We start from the raw sequence: 18121 nt of genomic DNA, 5'->3' as shown, positions 1-18121 counted from the left end.
ATTTATAGTAATTCTAGACTCTTTCAGGGCAGAATTTTAACTTAGATTTCCATCTATCCAAGCCCTGGAGGGATTCAATTAATTCTCAGACACGTCTATTGGATTACCAGTGTACTCTGATCAGTATTGCATTAGCAGATGCAAATCATTTTCTGGACAAAGCAGAAGGTTGAGAATTAAATAAACAAATAGGCATTATGTGGAGAAGGTCACCCTAAAAGGTCTAAGAATTATGTAGCTCCAGCCTCCCGGAAGTGTCAGCTCAGTCAAGAGCTACTCTTTTTAAGAAGCAGTCTCCATGGCACCATAGACTGCGGAAGCGGATTCTATATGGGGTTGGTTGGACAAGTTTTCTGTGAATATGAGTGAATTTGAAAACCTGAGTCTCATCTATTTGAAACAAACTGTTGTTTAACTTTACTTCCAATATAGTGTTGATTTTTTAAAGAACAAGCCAGGACCCCTTCTAAGATCTTTTGTCATTCATCATTCTACACAGCTGGTTGGTTTGGGCTATATGAGTAAGACTAGGACTTGTTTGATCTCAGAGTTTCTGAAGAACAAACCAGTCTCTGACAATTCCAAATCGGAAAGGATTTGTGAGAGAAGACTTAGCCTGATCTTTCCCTCACTCGAGTGTGTAAAGGTTTTTTTGCCAGACAGAGACTTTCATCCCAACAGACTCCTGGTGTGGTGCTGTAGGATCAACACTGGACTGCTAACCACAAGTTTGGCGATTCAAACCTACCAACTGCTCCTCGAAAGCCCTGTACAGGGTCGCTATGAGTCAGAACTGACTTTAAAGCACTTAGCAACAACAACAATTGCTTCTTTACAGACAGGTGTAGAAATGGAAAAGGAGCCTCAACATTACTTTCAGGATATAACATTTATCTAATCATTGTGTTCTGAGTTGTCATCCAGTCGATTCCTACTCCTGGGATCCCATGTAGACAGAATAGAACCGCCCCATAGAGTTTTCAAGGCGTTGACTTTTCAGAAGCAGATCCACAATCATCTCTTCCAAGGTACCTTTGGCGTGTTCAAACTGCCCACCTTCCTGCGAGCAGTGGAGTGCATAACCATTTGGGTCACCTAACTATTTTTGACTTTTGTGTTCAATTTACTTCTTTTTAAAACACAAATCCCAAATTCTTAAAGCATTCAGTGATGGCAGTATTGATTCCAGGCTCATTGTTACAACAATCGTGAGGATGGTGCAGGGCCGGCAGTGTTCATTCTGTTGTGCATAGTGTCGCTATGAGCTGTAACTGACTTGACGTCACCTCTCAGCTGCAAGAACTAACAGTGGTCTTCAGGCTTGAGCTACCATAGACAACAATATTCTATAGTAACTGAGTGAAATTTGCATAAGAGTGTTGGATAGGCTAATGCCCTTCCTTTGGGTATGAAATGTACATTTATTTCCTCCTCATCTGAACATATACACTGTTCAGATACTTTTGTTAGCCACAATGAGGGCTGGATATTGTTGTCTCGGATTTCTCCATTCTAAATTTTCTTGGACAAAAGTTTTCTGTGTATTGGCAAATGAGTGAGACTTAGCTTGAATCCTTTTTTTTTTTAATTATTCAGTGTCTTAAACTGCTGAGTTAACATTTTTTGCAAGTGGGCTTTTCTCATGCTGTGAGGTGGATTCACTGTTGGCTCCGAACCCAATCTTGTGGATATGTGGAAGTTCCAGATTCCCAGTGCTTGTAACCTACAGATTTCATGTAAACTGTCCTTTGAATCTGTGGTAATTTGCTGTCTGGGGAATTGGATCTTTATCAACAAAGGGCTGTCAGAAGCCCACCAGCTCCTTGAGTAGCTGCAATAGAAGACGAATGTCACAACCAATCTTGCATTTTAGTTTTTGCTCAGAAGGCTTTTGAGCTCATGCCGGTGGTATTCCATATGCATGTGTTCATCTTGGAGTTGGTGGTTGCCATCTGACTTTCATTAACGTCCTTGAGGGGGATCATTGTTACAACTGGAATCAGAAAAGCAGTCAAAGTAATTGCAAGTGGCAATCAGTGAAATCTAACCATTTTTGCTTGGGCACATATGTTTCATTATAAGGAAAATAGTCTTCTTTTTCTTCCTCATAATCCCACAACTCATACTTTCCCAGGACTAGAAGGAACCACGCTGAGGTTTTCGTACTGCCTCCTACATCCCTTTGAGATCCCTATAAAGTGCTCGTTCCCCCTCTGTTACTGTTACCCATTGGCATTGAGTTAATCTCAACTCATCACGACCCTGTAGGATGGACTAGAACTACCCCACAGGGTTTCTAAGGCTGTAAACCTGTACAGAAGCAGCCTGTATCTCTATGGGGTTGTTATTGTCATTACATGCCATCAAGTCAACTCCATCTCACAGTGCCCCTGTGCACAACAGACTGAAACACTGCCAGGTCCTACACCATCCTCACAACTGTTGTTAAGCTTCAGCCCAGCCCTGCTGCCGCCATGCCAGTCCATCTCACTGTGGTCCTGCTTTTCTTCACTGATGCTCCACTTGACCAAGCATGATGTCCTTCTCCAGGGACTGGCCCATCATGATAACATGTCCGAAGTATGAGAGACGAAGTTCTGTCATTATGGCTTCTAAAGAGCATTCTGGCTGCACTTCTTCCAACACAGATTTGTTTGTTCTTCTGGAAGTTTATGGTATTTTTAATATTCTCCAACACCAACTCAGTTCTTCTACTGCCTTTCTTATTCATTGCCTAACTTTCACACACATATGAGGCTAACCAAGGGTAGGCATCTCATTAACGTCCATGGGAACCTAATCCCTTTTTTATTTTGATAATTTGAAAATGCATAAGAATATCTGAATCAAATTACAGTTCTGACCAGAATTTGAAATTCTCAGTGGAGCTCATTCTTTCAGGAACCATTGCAGCTGAGGATACTTTGAAATTACTGCTGTAGATGATCTTTGTACCCCACTCCCCCAAAAATGTTTTCCTTATTTGCTCTTGTTAAGTGCTGTCAAGTTGTTTGTGACTCAAAGTGATGGGTGACTGATAGATTTGAACCGCCTACCTTGTAGTGATTATCCTAGAGCACTACAGTTATTAAAGTGCATTTTCTTTGAGCATTATACTTTTTTAAAGAATTAGTTATGTGTGGTCCAATTGACAGTAGCAATTCAATAGGTTGGGGGCAGGGAGTTTAAGATTAAGTTGGTGGCACCATTTGGGAATGGAGAATGAGAACAGTAGCCCAACCTGGATGCAGTCCGTGTCACTGAATCGCACTTGTAGAAATTGCTTTGGCTGTGTCTACTTTCACCAAAATCATTTTACTTATTTATGGACCTTCAGCTTTTTACTGTGAACTGATGAAGATTATCAGTTTTGGGTCCAACGCTTCATACACTTTGTTTGAGGTCCATCACCATCCCATCGGAGTAACACCTTCCCTGTGATTCTGGTCTCCAGTCCTCCTTGCCCCACCCTTATGAATTTTGTTCCTGAGTGAATGCTGCCCTTTTGATCTCGAATGGTTGACTATTTTATAGTGTTGTCCCCATGTGTACCTATCTATTGCTTGGCTAAACATTGAGTCATCTGGGTGAGTTCTGTTCCAGACTCGAAGGGTGACCAAGGGCCTGTATATTGTTTTGGTTTTCCCCGTTTTTCTCTGTGCCGTGTGCGTGTGGTTTTTAAAAAAAAACAACACTTTTTACTGTGGTTTCTTTGTTGAATAGTGAAAATTTACAGATATAATCAGTTTTACATTCAACAAATCATACACTTCATTTCATCTCAGTGATTTCAATTCCTTCCATGTAACAACAGTTATCCCACTCAGCCGTGTTTCTTGTTTCATTCCACCCTTCTTCCAACTCTGAACTTTGTTCCAAGGTAAATGTTGCCTTTTGATCCCAATTGGGTGACCATCCATTCGGTGGTGAGCATATCTTACTAGTGTTGCTGTCCACCCCCTATGTACCTATCTGCTTGCCTGAAAATTGGGTCATGAGGGTGAGTTCAGCTCCAGGCCTGGAGAGTGGCCGAGGGCTATGGTGTCCTCCGGTCTCTTTCTGAAAAGTAAGCCCAGTTTGGGGGGTTTATTTTTGTAATTTTATATTTTTTCGCGCTGTGTCTGGGACCTTCTAATATGATCTCCTTCAGAGCGGTTGGTAGTGGTAACTAGGCACTAGTGTGAGAGTCCTGGAGACCAATATTCATGTGGTCCCTTACTTCAATGGACTACTGGATTCCAGGTGCCTTCCATTCCCATCTCTCTCTCTCTTCCGCACACGCAGAGACAAATGGCTGTACTTTCAGTGGCCATTCAGAGATTTTAAGATCAAGCCCCGTCTTTGTATAACTTTGAATTTTGTTCCACATTTAATCCCACTCTACCCAGGACCTTTTAATGGGATTCCATTGAAAATGGTTAGTAATAGTAGGTAGGCACAAAATAATGTTTTGTTGTTGTTAAAATAAATTTTTCTAACAATGTAAAAAATGTACAGTTCTATAATTAATGCCACATATTAATCATAGAAGCTAGAGCCAATGATGTACTATCTTAGTCATTAGAAATTGCAAAGGTGGATAAAATAAACATGGTCTTGTGGCAATACTCAAGGTAACTAATAGAGGGACCTCAAAAAGTTTGTGTGGCCCTCAGGGCCTCTAGAACTGGGTGTTTTCCTTGCGCAGGAGACAGAACGTGTTCTCGAATGTGGCACTAAAGTCAGAGCAGTAGAATTTCTGAGTTGAGGCTGGGTGTGTCTATAGTCGGAGAGGCCGTGAGTGGAATCAGATGAACTTGAGGGACCGTGCATTGCACGTCATATTGAGAGTTTGGGTTCTACTTGAAATATAAAAAGAAGCCATTGGGGTTTGGAGAAGAGACTTAACAACATCTGAAATACATCTTTAAAAATTGCTTTCAGGCTGATTGGAACACAAACTGGGAAGGACTAAAATAAGAGTGGGAGAGACAATTTAGAGGCAATTGGCCTAACCCAGGGAGATGTACGTGTGATACTTAACCACAGCCTCATCGGGTTTCCTTGAGAAGGGGGACTGTACAGAGCTGACAATACAGTCAGATCTCTGGTACTCAAACTGACTGTCCAGATGGTCGTGCTTTCTTGTCATCTCAGTGCCCTTGGTCTCCCCTTGATGAAAAGGTAGAGCACAACCGAATTCATTTCACAGGATTGTTAGGACGCTAAAATGAGTTTACATTTCAAGCACTTAAAATAGTGCCCATCCTTAGTAAGTGGTTAACACGTTAACTTTCATTGGCATTGTTACTATACAAAGATGTGTTACATAGATTGTCAGCTACACTGCACATCAGACGTGCTGTTGAACTGCTCTGACTAGCACAAAGAAGACCAGACATTTCACACACGCGCACGCACACACGCACACATGCGCACACACACACCGGTGCTGCCTACTTTCTAGTTCTCTCAACCTTCCTGGAAAGCAAGTTCTGTGTTTGAAGTAGCAATGTTGCCCTGTTAACTTTTCTTCGGCTGCCCATTGGCTCAGTCTGCAAAGTCTGTTTCACTAGTATGCCAAGCCCCACCTTGTATTGCATTAGCAGACTCAGGCATTACGTAATACTATGTGGGTATGGCCTGTGGACAGAGAAAAGTGTGAGTGAGGAATGTGGCCACAGTGCTTTTTCTCTTTGCAAGCCTTACTTCCCTGGTGTCATGGAGAAGACAAAGTATCCAAGAAAAGGCTCTGCCTGGACAATCTGTTGGCTTTTTCGTTCATTGGTTGTCTACCTAATCATCTTATAAAGACCTTGGACATTGCACTGATTCATTGTGATGGTCCTGCTGAGAACTACTTTTAATCTTGTTTGGTGTATCATGAGGAGCCTGTCCCATGAGAAGACCATCATGCTTAGTAAAGTAGTTGTTGTTGTTACATGCCGTGTGGGGTCGGTTCCGACTCATAGCGACCCTGTACAGGGTTTCCGAGGCTGTAAATCTTTACGGGAGCAGACCGCCTCATCTTTCTCCCGCGGAACCGCTGGTAGTTTCGAACTGCTGACCTTGCGGTTTGCAGCCCGATTCGTAGCCACTACGCTACCAGTGCCTTCAAGTTGGTTCCTGTATAGAGTTTCTGAGGAGTAGCTAGTCAGTTTGAAACACTAAACTTGCATTTCAAACCACCCTTGCAGTCCAGTGCTTACTACAGTGCCACAGCAGAACTCCTAGTAAAGTAGAGGGTGAGTGAAAATGGGAATTGTAATCCTGGGGCTCAACTATGGGCAGCAGTTGTTAAGGTGACATAAGTTCAGGCACGGTTTGGTTCTGTTGTGCGTGGGGTCACAATGAGTCAGAACTGACTCAATGGCACCTCACAGCAATACTAAAGTAAACGCTGGTAGTTTGAACCCACCAGAGAAGAAAGGCCTGGTGATTGGCTTCCTTAAGGATTACAAGAAAACCCAATGGGACAGTTCTACTCTTTAACATACGAGGTTGTCATGAGTGTGTGATCAACTCAACTGCAGTGGGATTCCATCTTGTTTAACACCTGAACTTTGTACATTGTGAATTCTCTCAGCCACCAATCCGAGTGGTAATATGTCTCTGCCAGTAGGACCCTCCTCATGCTGCTGTCTGTTAGGGTGTGTTCACCTGGCTGGATAACTGCTCCTTGTTTTACAGGTATCCCAGGAAGTGACTATGTGAATGCTAACTACATAGACGGCTACAGGAAACAAAACGCCTACATTGCAACACAAGGGTCGCTTCCCGAAACCTTTGGGGACTTTTGGAGGATGATATGGGAGCAACGGAGTGCCACCGTGGTTATGATGACAAAGCTGGAAGAACGATCCAGGGTAACAAAAAGCAGCTACCACCTTTTTTAAAAAATATTTTATTGTGAATTGAGTGAGGGTTTACAGACAGGATCATCAGTTTTACATTCAACAAACCGTACACTTTGTTTCATCTCGATGACTGCAATCTCTTCCTGGCAACAACAGTCATCCCGTTTCCTCCCTGGGGCTCCTGTGTCCATTCCCTCCACCTGCCTTTCCTGTCTCAACTTTGCCCTTAGGTACATGCTGCCCCTTAGATTTTGAATGATTGGGCATTCCATCATTCATAATGAGCATACATTACTAGTGTTGTTGTTTCCCCTATATACCTGCTTACTACTTGATTGTAAGTTAGGCCACGAGGTTGAGTTCCTTTCCAGACCTGAAGCATGGTCAAGGGCCATAGACCTAGGTTCCTTCAGTCTCTTTCTGAACAGTAAGCCTGATGTTCTTTGGGTGTTTGGGTGTTTCTTTGTTTTTTAAATTATTTGTTTTGAGTTTTGTTCCACATACTCTGCGACTCTATTCAGAACCTTCGAATGTGCTCCCTTTCAGAGCAGTTGGTTTAGGTAGCCGGGAACCATCTAGTTCTTCCTTGCTTTCCTTTGAAATCACCTCTCACATATCATCTTTTATTCTGTTTGGAATTTGAGCTTTTGCTCAGCTTTCACTTTCTAACAGATGTGAATTATGAATTAATAAATCTGATAACACCATTCCTTACAACTCATCTGGGTCTTTCAAAAAGAAACTTCTCATTGCTAAAGGACAAAGCCGTACTCAAGGAAGTAGATGAGGGGGTTGGAGAAAATTAATATTAGACCACACATCTCTATCAAACTCCCACGGAATGAGTTCATGCAGGCTAAAGGTTTTGGGGAGAATATTGCCAGACTGAGGGAGTCTTCAAAAAGTGTGTAGAAAATGCAATTTAACAAGAATAGACTTTTCCCACTAACTTCCTAAAAGCTCCTTTGTGTAACAGAGCAAATCGTTGTCTGTTCCTGTGCCCCCTTCTCCATCATTGGCCAGCTTCAGTCTATTGTGGTGGCTGTGTGTTCTAAGAACCTTCCAACCGAGGCCTCATCTTCTAGCGCTATGGTTTTATTGTTAAGTGTTGTCAGGTCGGTTCCGACTCCTAGCAGCCCTGTAGAGGGTTTCCAAGGAGAAGCTGATGAGTTTGATTTGTGGTTATAATCTTCGGTAAGCAGTCCAGTGCTTATCCTAGAGCACCACACCAGGACTATGATGTTGTTGTTGTTATGTGCCGTGGAGTCTGTTCCGTCTCTTAGTGACCTTGTACAAGGTTTCTGAGGCTGTAAATCTTTACAGGAGCAGAAAGCCTCATCTTTCTCCCTTGGAACAGCTGGTAGTTTCGAACTGCTGTCCTTGAGATTCGCAGTCTGATTTGTAACCGCTATGCTATATTAGACATTATTCTGTTGGGATCCATAGGATTTTCATTGGCTGGTTTTTGTTTTGTTTTTTTGAAATCAATCTTCAGGCCTTTCTTCCTTATCGTCTTAGTCTGAAAGCTCTGCTGAAGTCTGTCCACTGTGATTGACCCAGCTCATGTTAGAAATATCCATGGCGTAGCTTCCAGCATCAGCCGTGCACAAACCACCCCGGTTTGATAGACTGGCAGAGACAGGTTGTGGCCCCAATATATAGTCCCCAGGATTTACATTTTCTTTCTCACAATACGCATCGTAAAACCGAATATTCTATGAAAGAGGCTCTTATTATGCAATGGAGCATTAATTACGAAGGGCAGCGAGAAAAGAAAATAAACTCTGTAGGTTACTACACAGCTTAGAAATCACATCACTATATGGTGGTAGTGTGCTGTGGAGTTGGTTCTGACCCATAGTGATCCTGCATACAGTTTCCGAGGCTATATATCTTTATGGGATCAGAAAGCCTCATATTTCTCCTGCAGAATGGCTGGTAGTTTCGAACTGCTGATCTTGGGATTAGCAGCCCATCTAGTAACCACTACACTACCAGAACTCCTTACATCAGTATATAGAGGGCATTTTGTTAGTTTGGACTTTTCCAAAAGAAATAGATTTTTAGTAAGAATCCTTGCCTATGTAACATAATGGAAAGTTGCTTGAGGAGCGCTGTTGAGCATATGGAATCCTGGGGTGGCACTGTGGTTAATGCGCTGGACTGCAAGGTCAGTTTGAACCTCACAGTCGGCTGTTCAAGCTCACCAGCTGCTCCTTGGAGAACCCTATACAGTGTCACTGAGTCAGAACCAACTCAAAGACACTTAACAACAACATTCATCATATGGATCCGGTATATTGATAGATGGTATATTACAAAAGTGCTGTTGGTTTGTAAAATGAAGACATGATGGATAAACAAGTGTGTTTTATCCAAGTGACTGTGCAAATATTATCACCATCTGATGAAAATCAGTCTTCAGCCATGAGTACGTAACTGAGAGGCTTCTGAAAAATCACTGAAGACAGCCCACACTATCACTACAAGGTTGGTCATTGTAGAGTTTGAAGCCTCATGTAAGAGTGGCCTTCACCTTGCACTGTAGACTCACAAAGATATTTAGAAGGCAACCATAGCCAATCCAGTGCCCTTGAGTTGATTCGGACTCACAGAGACGGGTAGAACGGGAAGGTTGGAAATCTTCATAAAGCTGACATCTTTCTGAAGTGGCTGGATGATTCAATGATCTGACTTTTCAGTTAGTTAGTAACTAAGAGTTTATCCACAGAGTCACCACGGATCCTTACCAAAGTTCAGGTCCCCTCTCATTGTGCAACAGTTGAGGTTCTTTAAATGTTCTAAGCTAAACTGACAGCAGATTCTCTTGCTGAAGTGTGCATTTGAGGAGTTAGTTAAAAGCTGGCCATAATCAGAAGGCTTGGACACTGGACAGTGTCCAAAAAACCACAGTTTTGAAGGTTGGATATCTAACGGTACGATATACCCCTGGATTGGAAAACCTAAAAAGCAACCAAACTGTTTCAAAATGTCTGAATGCTTTAGAGATGTTAAACTGTTGTCTGAAATCAACTTAGACCAAAATTGTTATGGCAGTAAAGATGCATATCTGTCTCTAAATTTCACATACAAACCTCATTAACAAGATGTGTTGTTGTTAAATGCTGTTGAGTCATTGCCAACTCATAATGACCCTGTATAGGGATTCCAAGGAGCGGCTGGTGAGATTGAACCGCTGACCTTGTGGTTCAAAGCAACTTGGCGGTCTAGTGCTTTATCCCATGTAAAAGGATGAACTATTGATTGGTACTCAGGTTAACCCCTACATAGCAAAGCTGTTCTTTAAAAGTACTCAGCTCCCATCCAAATGATCTTTCAGGATGTTGCTGTTAGCTGCTATAGAACCAGGTGACCTGATGACCTGATGTATCACAAAATGTCATGCTATCTGCTTCTGCGCCGTGTTCACGGTCATTGGCATGGTTGGGTCTATTGCTGGAGCTATTATGTTAATCCATCTCACTGAGCGTATCCCTTGTCTTCACAGACCCTCTGCTAAACATGATGTGCTTTCCAGGAGACAACATGTCCAAATAAATAAGCCCAAGTTGGCCCTTGAGTATAATAGTTAATAATGACAGCGATGCCTGCCACCGTATTACCAGAGCTGCTTTACTATGTGTCACATTGATTTATATTTCATAACAGCCTTGGGAAATCTACACTCCTGTGATTCCCCACTTTACATATGAGTAAACTAAGGCCTAGAAAACTATAGAAGGTCATCCGAGGTCATTCCGCTACCAAGGTCAGAGCTGGGTCTTGAAAGCACACAGTCTAGCTTCTGAACATAACCATTGGCCCCTTCTGCCCATAAATAATCATTTTCAAGCACACATGTAAATTCATCCTTCCTGGGCTGCCCTGCCTACAGAGACCCGCTGGTAGCAAGCAGTCATTTGCAAAAGCTGTTTTCAGAAAAACACACATTTTATCTTGACACCGCAGGCCTTCATTAAACCATGCACAGAAACTTGTTTTGAAATAACCAAATGAAACTCGGCCCCTTTTCTCCCTAATTGCTTCTAATAATAAAGTTAGTTCTAACTGGCCCCACTGCCATAGCCACAGCTAATGGGAATGAGCAGTCCTTGGCGGAAGGCATTGTGACTTAAACACCTACAGTTTATCTGTATTTTGCAGGCTACCTCCCCACACCCTGCCGACAGAAGAACTTATTTGGAAGTTACTAAATGAACTTATGCCTGCTCCCTTCATTAATTACCCTTCACTCCTGCAATGTAGCTTTCGTCTTTGTTATATGCCCTAAGGAGGCCAATTAAAGTGCTGTCTTGTGATTTTCATTCTATAGTGATTCAGCTTGTCCCCAAACCCACTGTGACCTGTAGAAGCCAATAGGCAGTTCCTGAGCCTCTGTTATCAAATGAGCAACAATCAGCAGGGGAATCCTGATTCTGAAACCCGAAAGCCCTTTGTTCTCCATTCTAGATCAGCTGGGCGTAAAGGACCCAGTACAATGGAGAGCATGAGACTTAGGGGGTGCTGGGTCAGTGACAGAGTTCTGCCTCCCATGTGGAAGACTGTCATTCTTGAAATTTTTGAAATTTGCCTCCAATTGTGGAGAGCACCTTGAGACCAAAGAAGAGAGGCAGGCAGCTCCAGGGTGGTGGCAAAGGGGTTAATTAGGGAGACTGCCATACCATACGAGGTCTGGGGAGGCGTGGTAGGGTTAGCACTGGACTGCTAACTGCAAGGTCTGCAGTTCAAACTGACGGTTCTAGCCCACCAGCCACTCCTTGGAAACCCAATACAAAGTCACTATGAGTCAGAACTGACTCAACAGCATGTAACAACAGCAACAACATTCGAGGCAGGTACCTGATGGAAACAGGATCATTCACTCCTCCATGTTGCTGTAATAGGAGGCAGTGGTTTCTCTGGCTGTGGTGAACAAAACTGGCTACATACAAGCACTTTGAAGCTCCAAGGCCACCCATGGGAGACTGCATACGAGTAATTTAGCAAACAGAAGTGGGCCAGGGGAAGGCAAAAGGTGATCACAAAGACTGCTTTCCCGTCAGAGACCCTCAAGTGCAGCCAGCCCTCACCCTCACCATCTCTTCATGGAGGCCTGCATGTTGCTATTTACATGTGAGTGTCAAGTAGGTTTCAGTGTAGCTTCCAGACTAAGCTAAACGAGGACAGAAAACTCAGCTTATGACCATCGCAATGATTCGGTCCCATTGTGCAAGGGTCTCCATGTGTCAGGGTGGACTTCTTGGCAGCAGCAACACCACCACCTCCCTCCCAAATGTCCACTCACCTCACTCCTTCTCTCTCCAGGTACTCTTTCACCTCAAGTAGGAAGAGGAAAGAAGAGGTTTCCTGGATTCTAGAAGTTGGATTGTATTTCACTATGTGAACAATGTCATGAATAGGGTGGAGGTGGTGGTTGTTAAGTGTCATGGAGTTAGGTTCCAACTCATAGCGACCCTGTTAAGGGTTTCTGAGAAGCAGCTGGTAAGCTTGAACCACTGAACTTGTGGTTCATACATACTGATCTTGCCATCTAGTGCTTTATCCCACAGTACCACACCATGATCAGTAGGGGTTAGATGTTACTAACTAATGGATTCCTACTTTAGAAACATTTTGGGTTCTGTGGGCTGACCTTGAAGCTCAATGAGTCCTCTGTACCCAGCAGCCATCAAAACTAGATATCGAATGGTGCTCCTTGATTACAGATTTGTTGTTGTTGTTGTTAAGTGCCGTCTAGTCAGTTCTGACCCATAGAGACCCTGGATAGGCTTTCCGAGGAGTGGCTGGTGAGCTTGAACCGCCAACCTTGCAGTTCAAACAGCTTTGCAGTCTGGTGCATTAACCCACAGCGCCACACCAGGCCTCCTGATTACAGCTTTAGTTCCCCATAAAACTGGTCTCCAAATAATCCAGTGATTGTCCCCAGGTAAAAATAAATTTCCTTCTTTCTGTTTGACTGTGAATTCTGACCAATCTGGTTAATTCAGTCCATTGTAGCACACCCATGCATTCTGATCAAAGTGAGCATGTCACTCAGAACTTGGGATTTCTGTGTACTGGTTTCCTGAATGGAGAACCCTGTATAGGGATCAGGTTTATCTATCTGCAAATAGACCAAAATAGAATGCCCTTGATGCTGCTTCTACGGCAATGGTTTCTCAATGCAATGCACTGTGAACGTAGTGAGAATGTAGACGTGCCGTGACGGTAGTCACCAAAGATAATACCTTCTTGACACCACATTTCCTTGTGATTCAGCTGTCCACCTCATCCTTTCCTGCAGACTTATGTGTTTTATGAGATAGGAAATTATCCGCCATTTTCACACCACTTATTTTGCCTCATTCGAGGTTATTATCAGCCAGAGCTTGCAACCTTTGCAGTCCCTGGGTGATACATACAGCTTATCTGCTCAGCTGCTTAACAAAAGGTTAGAGGTTCAAGTCTACCAGGTAACTTTTCAGAAGGAAGGCTTGCTGATCTAGTTCTGAAAAAATCAGCCATTGGAAAACCAACGGAGCACAGTGTTACTGTGACACACGTGAGGTCCTCAGAAGTAGAGGCAACGCTGTGGCAATGAGCTGGTTGTCATCTTTGCTGAGTTCCAGCAAGTCAGTCAAACAAAAGGGTCCCTAGGCACATGTTAAAAGTTGCACTGCCTCTTTTAGGGGGGCTGGCCATTCTTGGCATTTAAATGACTAACGGAATTCTTAAAACCTAAGGTTGAAGTTGATGATTGGAAAACACATGTGCTTCTTGATAATCAAATGTCATCAGTTTCCCCTAGGAGTGGCCTTAAAAGAATCCTAAACTAACTCAGAAGACTGTTTGCATGGAGTACACATTCAATGATCATCCCTGAAGAGGAAAGTGTAAGCTTCCTATTTCATAGGATTTTCGTGAGGTTTTATAAAGAAACCAACAAAAACATAGCTAAAAACTGGAGTTTGGAAGGCAAAGTCTAATGGTTGCCTGAAAACACACAGATGGATTTAAGGCCCTTATAGAGAATGTGCTGTGTGATATGAGATGCTGTTGACGGACTTTTATTCCACAGTTTCCACATTTCTTGCCAAGTCTTCTCAAGTTCTGCAGTGTTCATTGATTCTGTAGTGAGTCATTCTGTGCCCTAATGTGGTCTCTAATTGTTTCCATGTTTCATAACATGCCAATAAGCACATGAATTGGTCTGAGCAACCACATGAGGGAGGAAAAGTTTGGAAAAAATGAAGCCATGGTAGGAGAGTGAATTGTACGCAGATAGGATTACCACACCAAGGGTGTTATTTGTGGGTGACTGGGGCCTGCAGTTGGCAGCGTTACTTGAAGAATTTGGGTTCAACTGGCATTATCTTCAAGGTAGGATTTGCCAAAGTGATTCCTAGTCCAGGAAGCATTATTTGTTAGGGGATTGTTGTCCACTTTATTTTTTCCTTTCATCTATCTGCTTTTGGTTTATTGTCTTCTGATATGCCTCCCACCCTAAGATACACAGGCGGGGGCAGGTATAAACCTCATGCTTGGCAAACTGAGTAGTCCTGATTAGAGTTGTAAGCTGAGATGGTTTCAATGAATTTAGAGTGTCTTCTTCCACAGGTCCTCATTAAGCTGGTTTTACTCACAGCTGATGGGTGAAACTCATCATTGCTGGAATTATCTTACCAGCTTTATATTGGGGGAAGAGGATGTTGATTCATTTGTTGTTGTTATGGTGCCTTGGGTAGAGTCAGTTTCGACTAATTGCGACCCTGTGCACAACAGAACTGGACCACTGCCTGGTCTTAGGTCCTCTTCACCATAGTTATGTTTGAGCCCATCTTACTGGGGGTCTTCTTTTCTGCTCTAGTAGCGTCGTGGTTATGAATCGGTCTGCAAACCGCAAGGTCAGCAGTTCAAAACTACCAGCTGCTCTGTGGGAGAAAGATGAGGTTTTCTGCTCCCATAAAGATTTACAGTCTCGGACACCCTGTATAGGGTTGCTGTGAATTGGAACCGACTCCATGGCACGTAACCAACCAACCAACCACACGTTACCTAGCATGATATCCTTCTCCAGGGACTGGTCTTTCTTGACCACGTACTCACAGTATGAGAGATGAAGTGTCACCATCCTGGCTTCTAAGGAGCATTCTGACTGTACTTCTTCCAACACAGACTGATTGTTCTTCTGGCAGTCTGTGGTACTTTCAATAATATTTGCCAACACCATCATTCAAATATACTGGTTCTTCTACGGTATTCCTTATTCAATGTCCAACTTCCACATGTATGTGAGGTTACTGAAACAGCTAATAGCATAGTTTAGAAGTCCTGAGTGGTACACATGGTTAACCACTGGCCTACCAACCAAAAGGTTAGAGGTTCAAGTCCACATAGAACTTCCTCCAAAGAAAGGCCGGAAGATCTCCTTGTAATAATGAGCCTTTGAATACCATATGGAGGACAGTTCTGCTCTGATATATGTGGTGTCACCATGAGCCACAATTAACTCAGTAGTAACTGGTTTCTTTTTTCTGTTGTTCATTTGTCATTTGTGTTTATTTGTTTAATTTTATTGTGGCTACACTTACTGCTATAAAGGAATAAATGTCAGGGAAGGGGGGTGAAATTTTGGCACCCAACAAATGGAACATGGTTTGAAATGTCATCCAATGTAATTCTGTAGTTGGTTTCCACACTGCCTACATCTCATTTTCCAAATAAAAGAATAATGCAAGCCAGTTGTTGGTATCTATGGCTAGAGAGGATGAAATGTTTGGTGCATCCTTATTTTAGGTATGGAGTCCTGATGTGGTGCTGTGGGTTAATGTGCTGGACTGCATAGTTGGTTTGAACTAGAAAGTCGGTGGTTCAAGCTCACCAGTTGCTCCTCAGAAACTCTATATGGGTCAGAACTGACTTTATGGCACTTAGCAACAACAACAACATTTTAGGTATGTTTTAGGTAAGAGAATTAGAAAATCCCCACTAACTTGCCTTGTTGTGCTAATCAACGGGAGGTTACTTGCTATCAAGACCAAAGTGCTTGAGCTGGTGGTAATTACTCGTTTAACAGTTCATGGGATTAGAAGGCAGATCACATTGTTTAGGAAGCAGCCATCTTCTGTTTATGGTGAATGGAAACTTGATATCAATTAAGGGCTGCACAACATGTAATGTAATTGAGAGCACTGAAAAATGGTGAACTGGCAAATATTTTATGTGTATGTGTGTGTGTGTATATATATATATATGATGATGATGGTGGAGTCCTGGTGTGGCACTGTGGGTTAATATGCCAGACTGCAAAGCCATTTGAACTGCAAGATCGGCGGTTCAAGCTCAGGGTCGCTGTGGGTCGGAACTGACTCGATGGCACCTAACAACAACAACAATATGATGGTGGTGGTATGCCCTGGAGTCAGTTCCAACTCATAGCAACTCTGTGCAGGGTTTTTGAGCCTGTACATCTTTACGGGAGCAGAAAACCTCATCTTTCTCCTGCAGAACAGCTGGTAGTTTCGAATGGCTGACCTTAGGGTTAATAACTGTATTCATAAGCACTACGCTATGAGAGCTCCATAGATAGATAGATAGATAGATAGATAGATAGATAGATAGATAGATAGAGATGATAGATAGATAGAGATGCAGATATAGATATATAGACCTATAGACATATAGATATATAGATATAGATAGAGAGAGAGAGATGATACATAGATAGATATAGATATATAGACATATAGATATATAGATAGAGAGATAGAGAGAGAGAGATAGGTAGAGAGATAGAGAGATAGAGGGAGAGAGAGATAGAGAGAGATGGATAGATGGATAGATAGATGATAGATAGATACAGATATATAGACATAGATAGATATAGAGATACAGATATAGATATATAGACATATAGATATATAGATATATAGATACAGATACATACATATGTACATACATACATACAAAGAGAGAGAGAGACACTTGGTGTGGTGTTGTGCTATAGGATCAGCACTGGACTTCAAACCACAAGATCAACAGTTCAAACCGACCAGCTGCTCCTCAGAAACCCTCTACAGGGTTGCTATTAGTCAGAACTGACTCCATAGCACTTAACAGCAATATATACACACATTATGTTGTTGTTAAGTACCACTGAGTTGATTCCGATCCTTAGCGACCTTGAATAAGGTTTCTGAGGAGCAGCTGGTGAACCTAAGCTACCAACCTTGTGGTTCAAACTGATTTTGCAGTCCAGGGCATTAACCCGCAGTGCCACACCAGGACTTCATGTATATACATACATACACACAGGTATACACTAGGGGGCTTCAGAAAGTTAGTGGGAAAATGGGATTAAACGATCATGGATTCTTTCCATGAATTTTGAGAGTACCAGCTGCTCTGCAGAAGAAGGATGAGGCTTTCTGCTCCCGTAAAGATTTACAGCTTCAGAAAACCCTGTGCAGGGTCGCTATGGGTCAGAACCAACTCGACGGCACTTAACAATATATATATACAAATGTTGTTGTTAAGTGCTGTCAAGTTGATTCCGAATCAGTGACCCCGTATACGGTTTTCAAGGAATGACTGGTGAATTTGGACCGCGAACCTTCTGGTTCAAATTGACGTGGTGGTCCGGTGCATTATCCCGCAGCGCCATAATTCCAATCCCTGTTCTTATGGTTTTCAATGTCTTACATTCCGTGTTCCTTCCTTATTTATGGGAACAGAAAGGCTGCCAACCTCACGGTTAGCAGCCCAGTGCTAATCCTATGCCACCAGAGCTCCATGTATATTTTCTTTTTTTCTCCTGTAAATAAGGAAGGAACAAACAGTTGTTGAAATGGAATGAAATGAATGAATTGAAAACCATAGGGACAGGGATTGAAATTTTGTGTGTCATGTACAGTTTTATGTTTTCAATACAAAACTGGAGTAATAAAAGGATACCAAGTCTCATCTCTGTGCCCAGTAGATCGCCGCTGTCCTAATAGCCACTCCTCCTCCACCCAAGGATGTTGGACACCTGCCTCAACATTAGAGTAAGTTTCACTAAGTGGGGAAATCTAGCAGGCAAAAGAGACAGAGAAGCAAACACAAAGAAGACAGACATACAAGTTTGATGCAAGCTGACAAGCAAGCTCATCTGCAGCAGACATTACACTGTCTTGCATTGCAGGCAGCACTCACTTTACCTCAGTCTTTTATTCTCTTTTTTAGGGAGGGATTTGTTACAAAGGAAGGATGTAATTCACAAAGGGAGGATGTGATTCTTTAGATAA

The 18121-nt window shown here is 42.7% G+C and overlaps 1 protein-coding gene across 5 annotated transcripts in view; it reads left to right on the top strand.

Moving 5' to 3' along the window:
- Nucleotides 1–18121, top strand: part of LOC102812524 (receptor-type tyrosine-protein phosphatase delta-like) — a 560069-nt gene that overhangs the window by 464964 nt on the left and 76984 nt on the right. For all 5 annotated transcript variants that reach the window (XM_006863766.1, XM_006863768.1, XM_006863767.1 and 2 more), the window contains one exon: nt 6670–6845. In XM_006863766.1, coding sequence (XP_006863828.1) covers nt 6670–6845 — 176 coding nt within the window. The remainder of the gene's footprint in view (nt 1–6669; nt 6846–18121) is intronic.

Source organism: Chrysochloris asiatica, unplaced genomic scaffold, assembly GCF_000296735.1.
Source record: "Chrysochloris asiatica unplaced genomic scaffold, ChrAsi1.0 scaffold00056, whole genome shotgun sequence".
Taxonomy (NCBI): Eukaryota; Metazoa; Chordata; class Mammalia; order Afrosoricida; family Chrysochloridae; genus Chrysochloris; species Chrysochloris asiatica.
The sequence above is the reverse complement of the archived record's forward strand: the minus strand, read 5'-3'. Positions and strand labels throughout refer to the sequence as shown.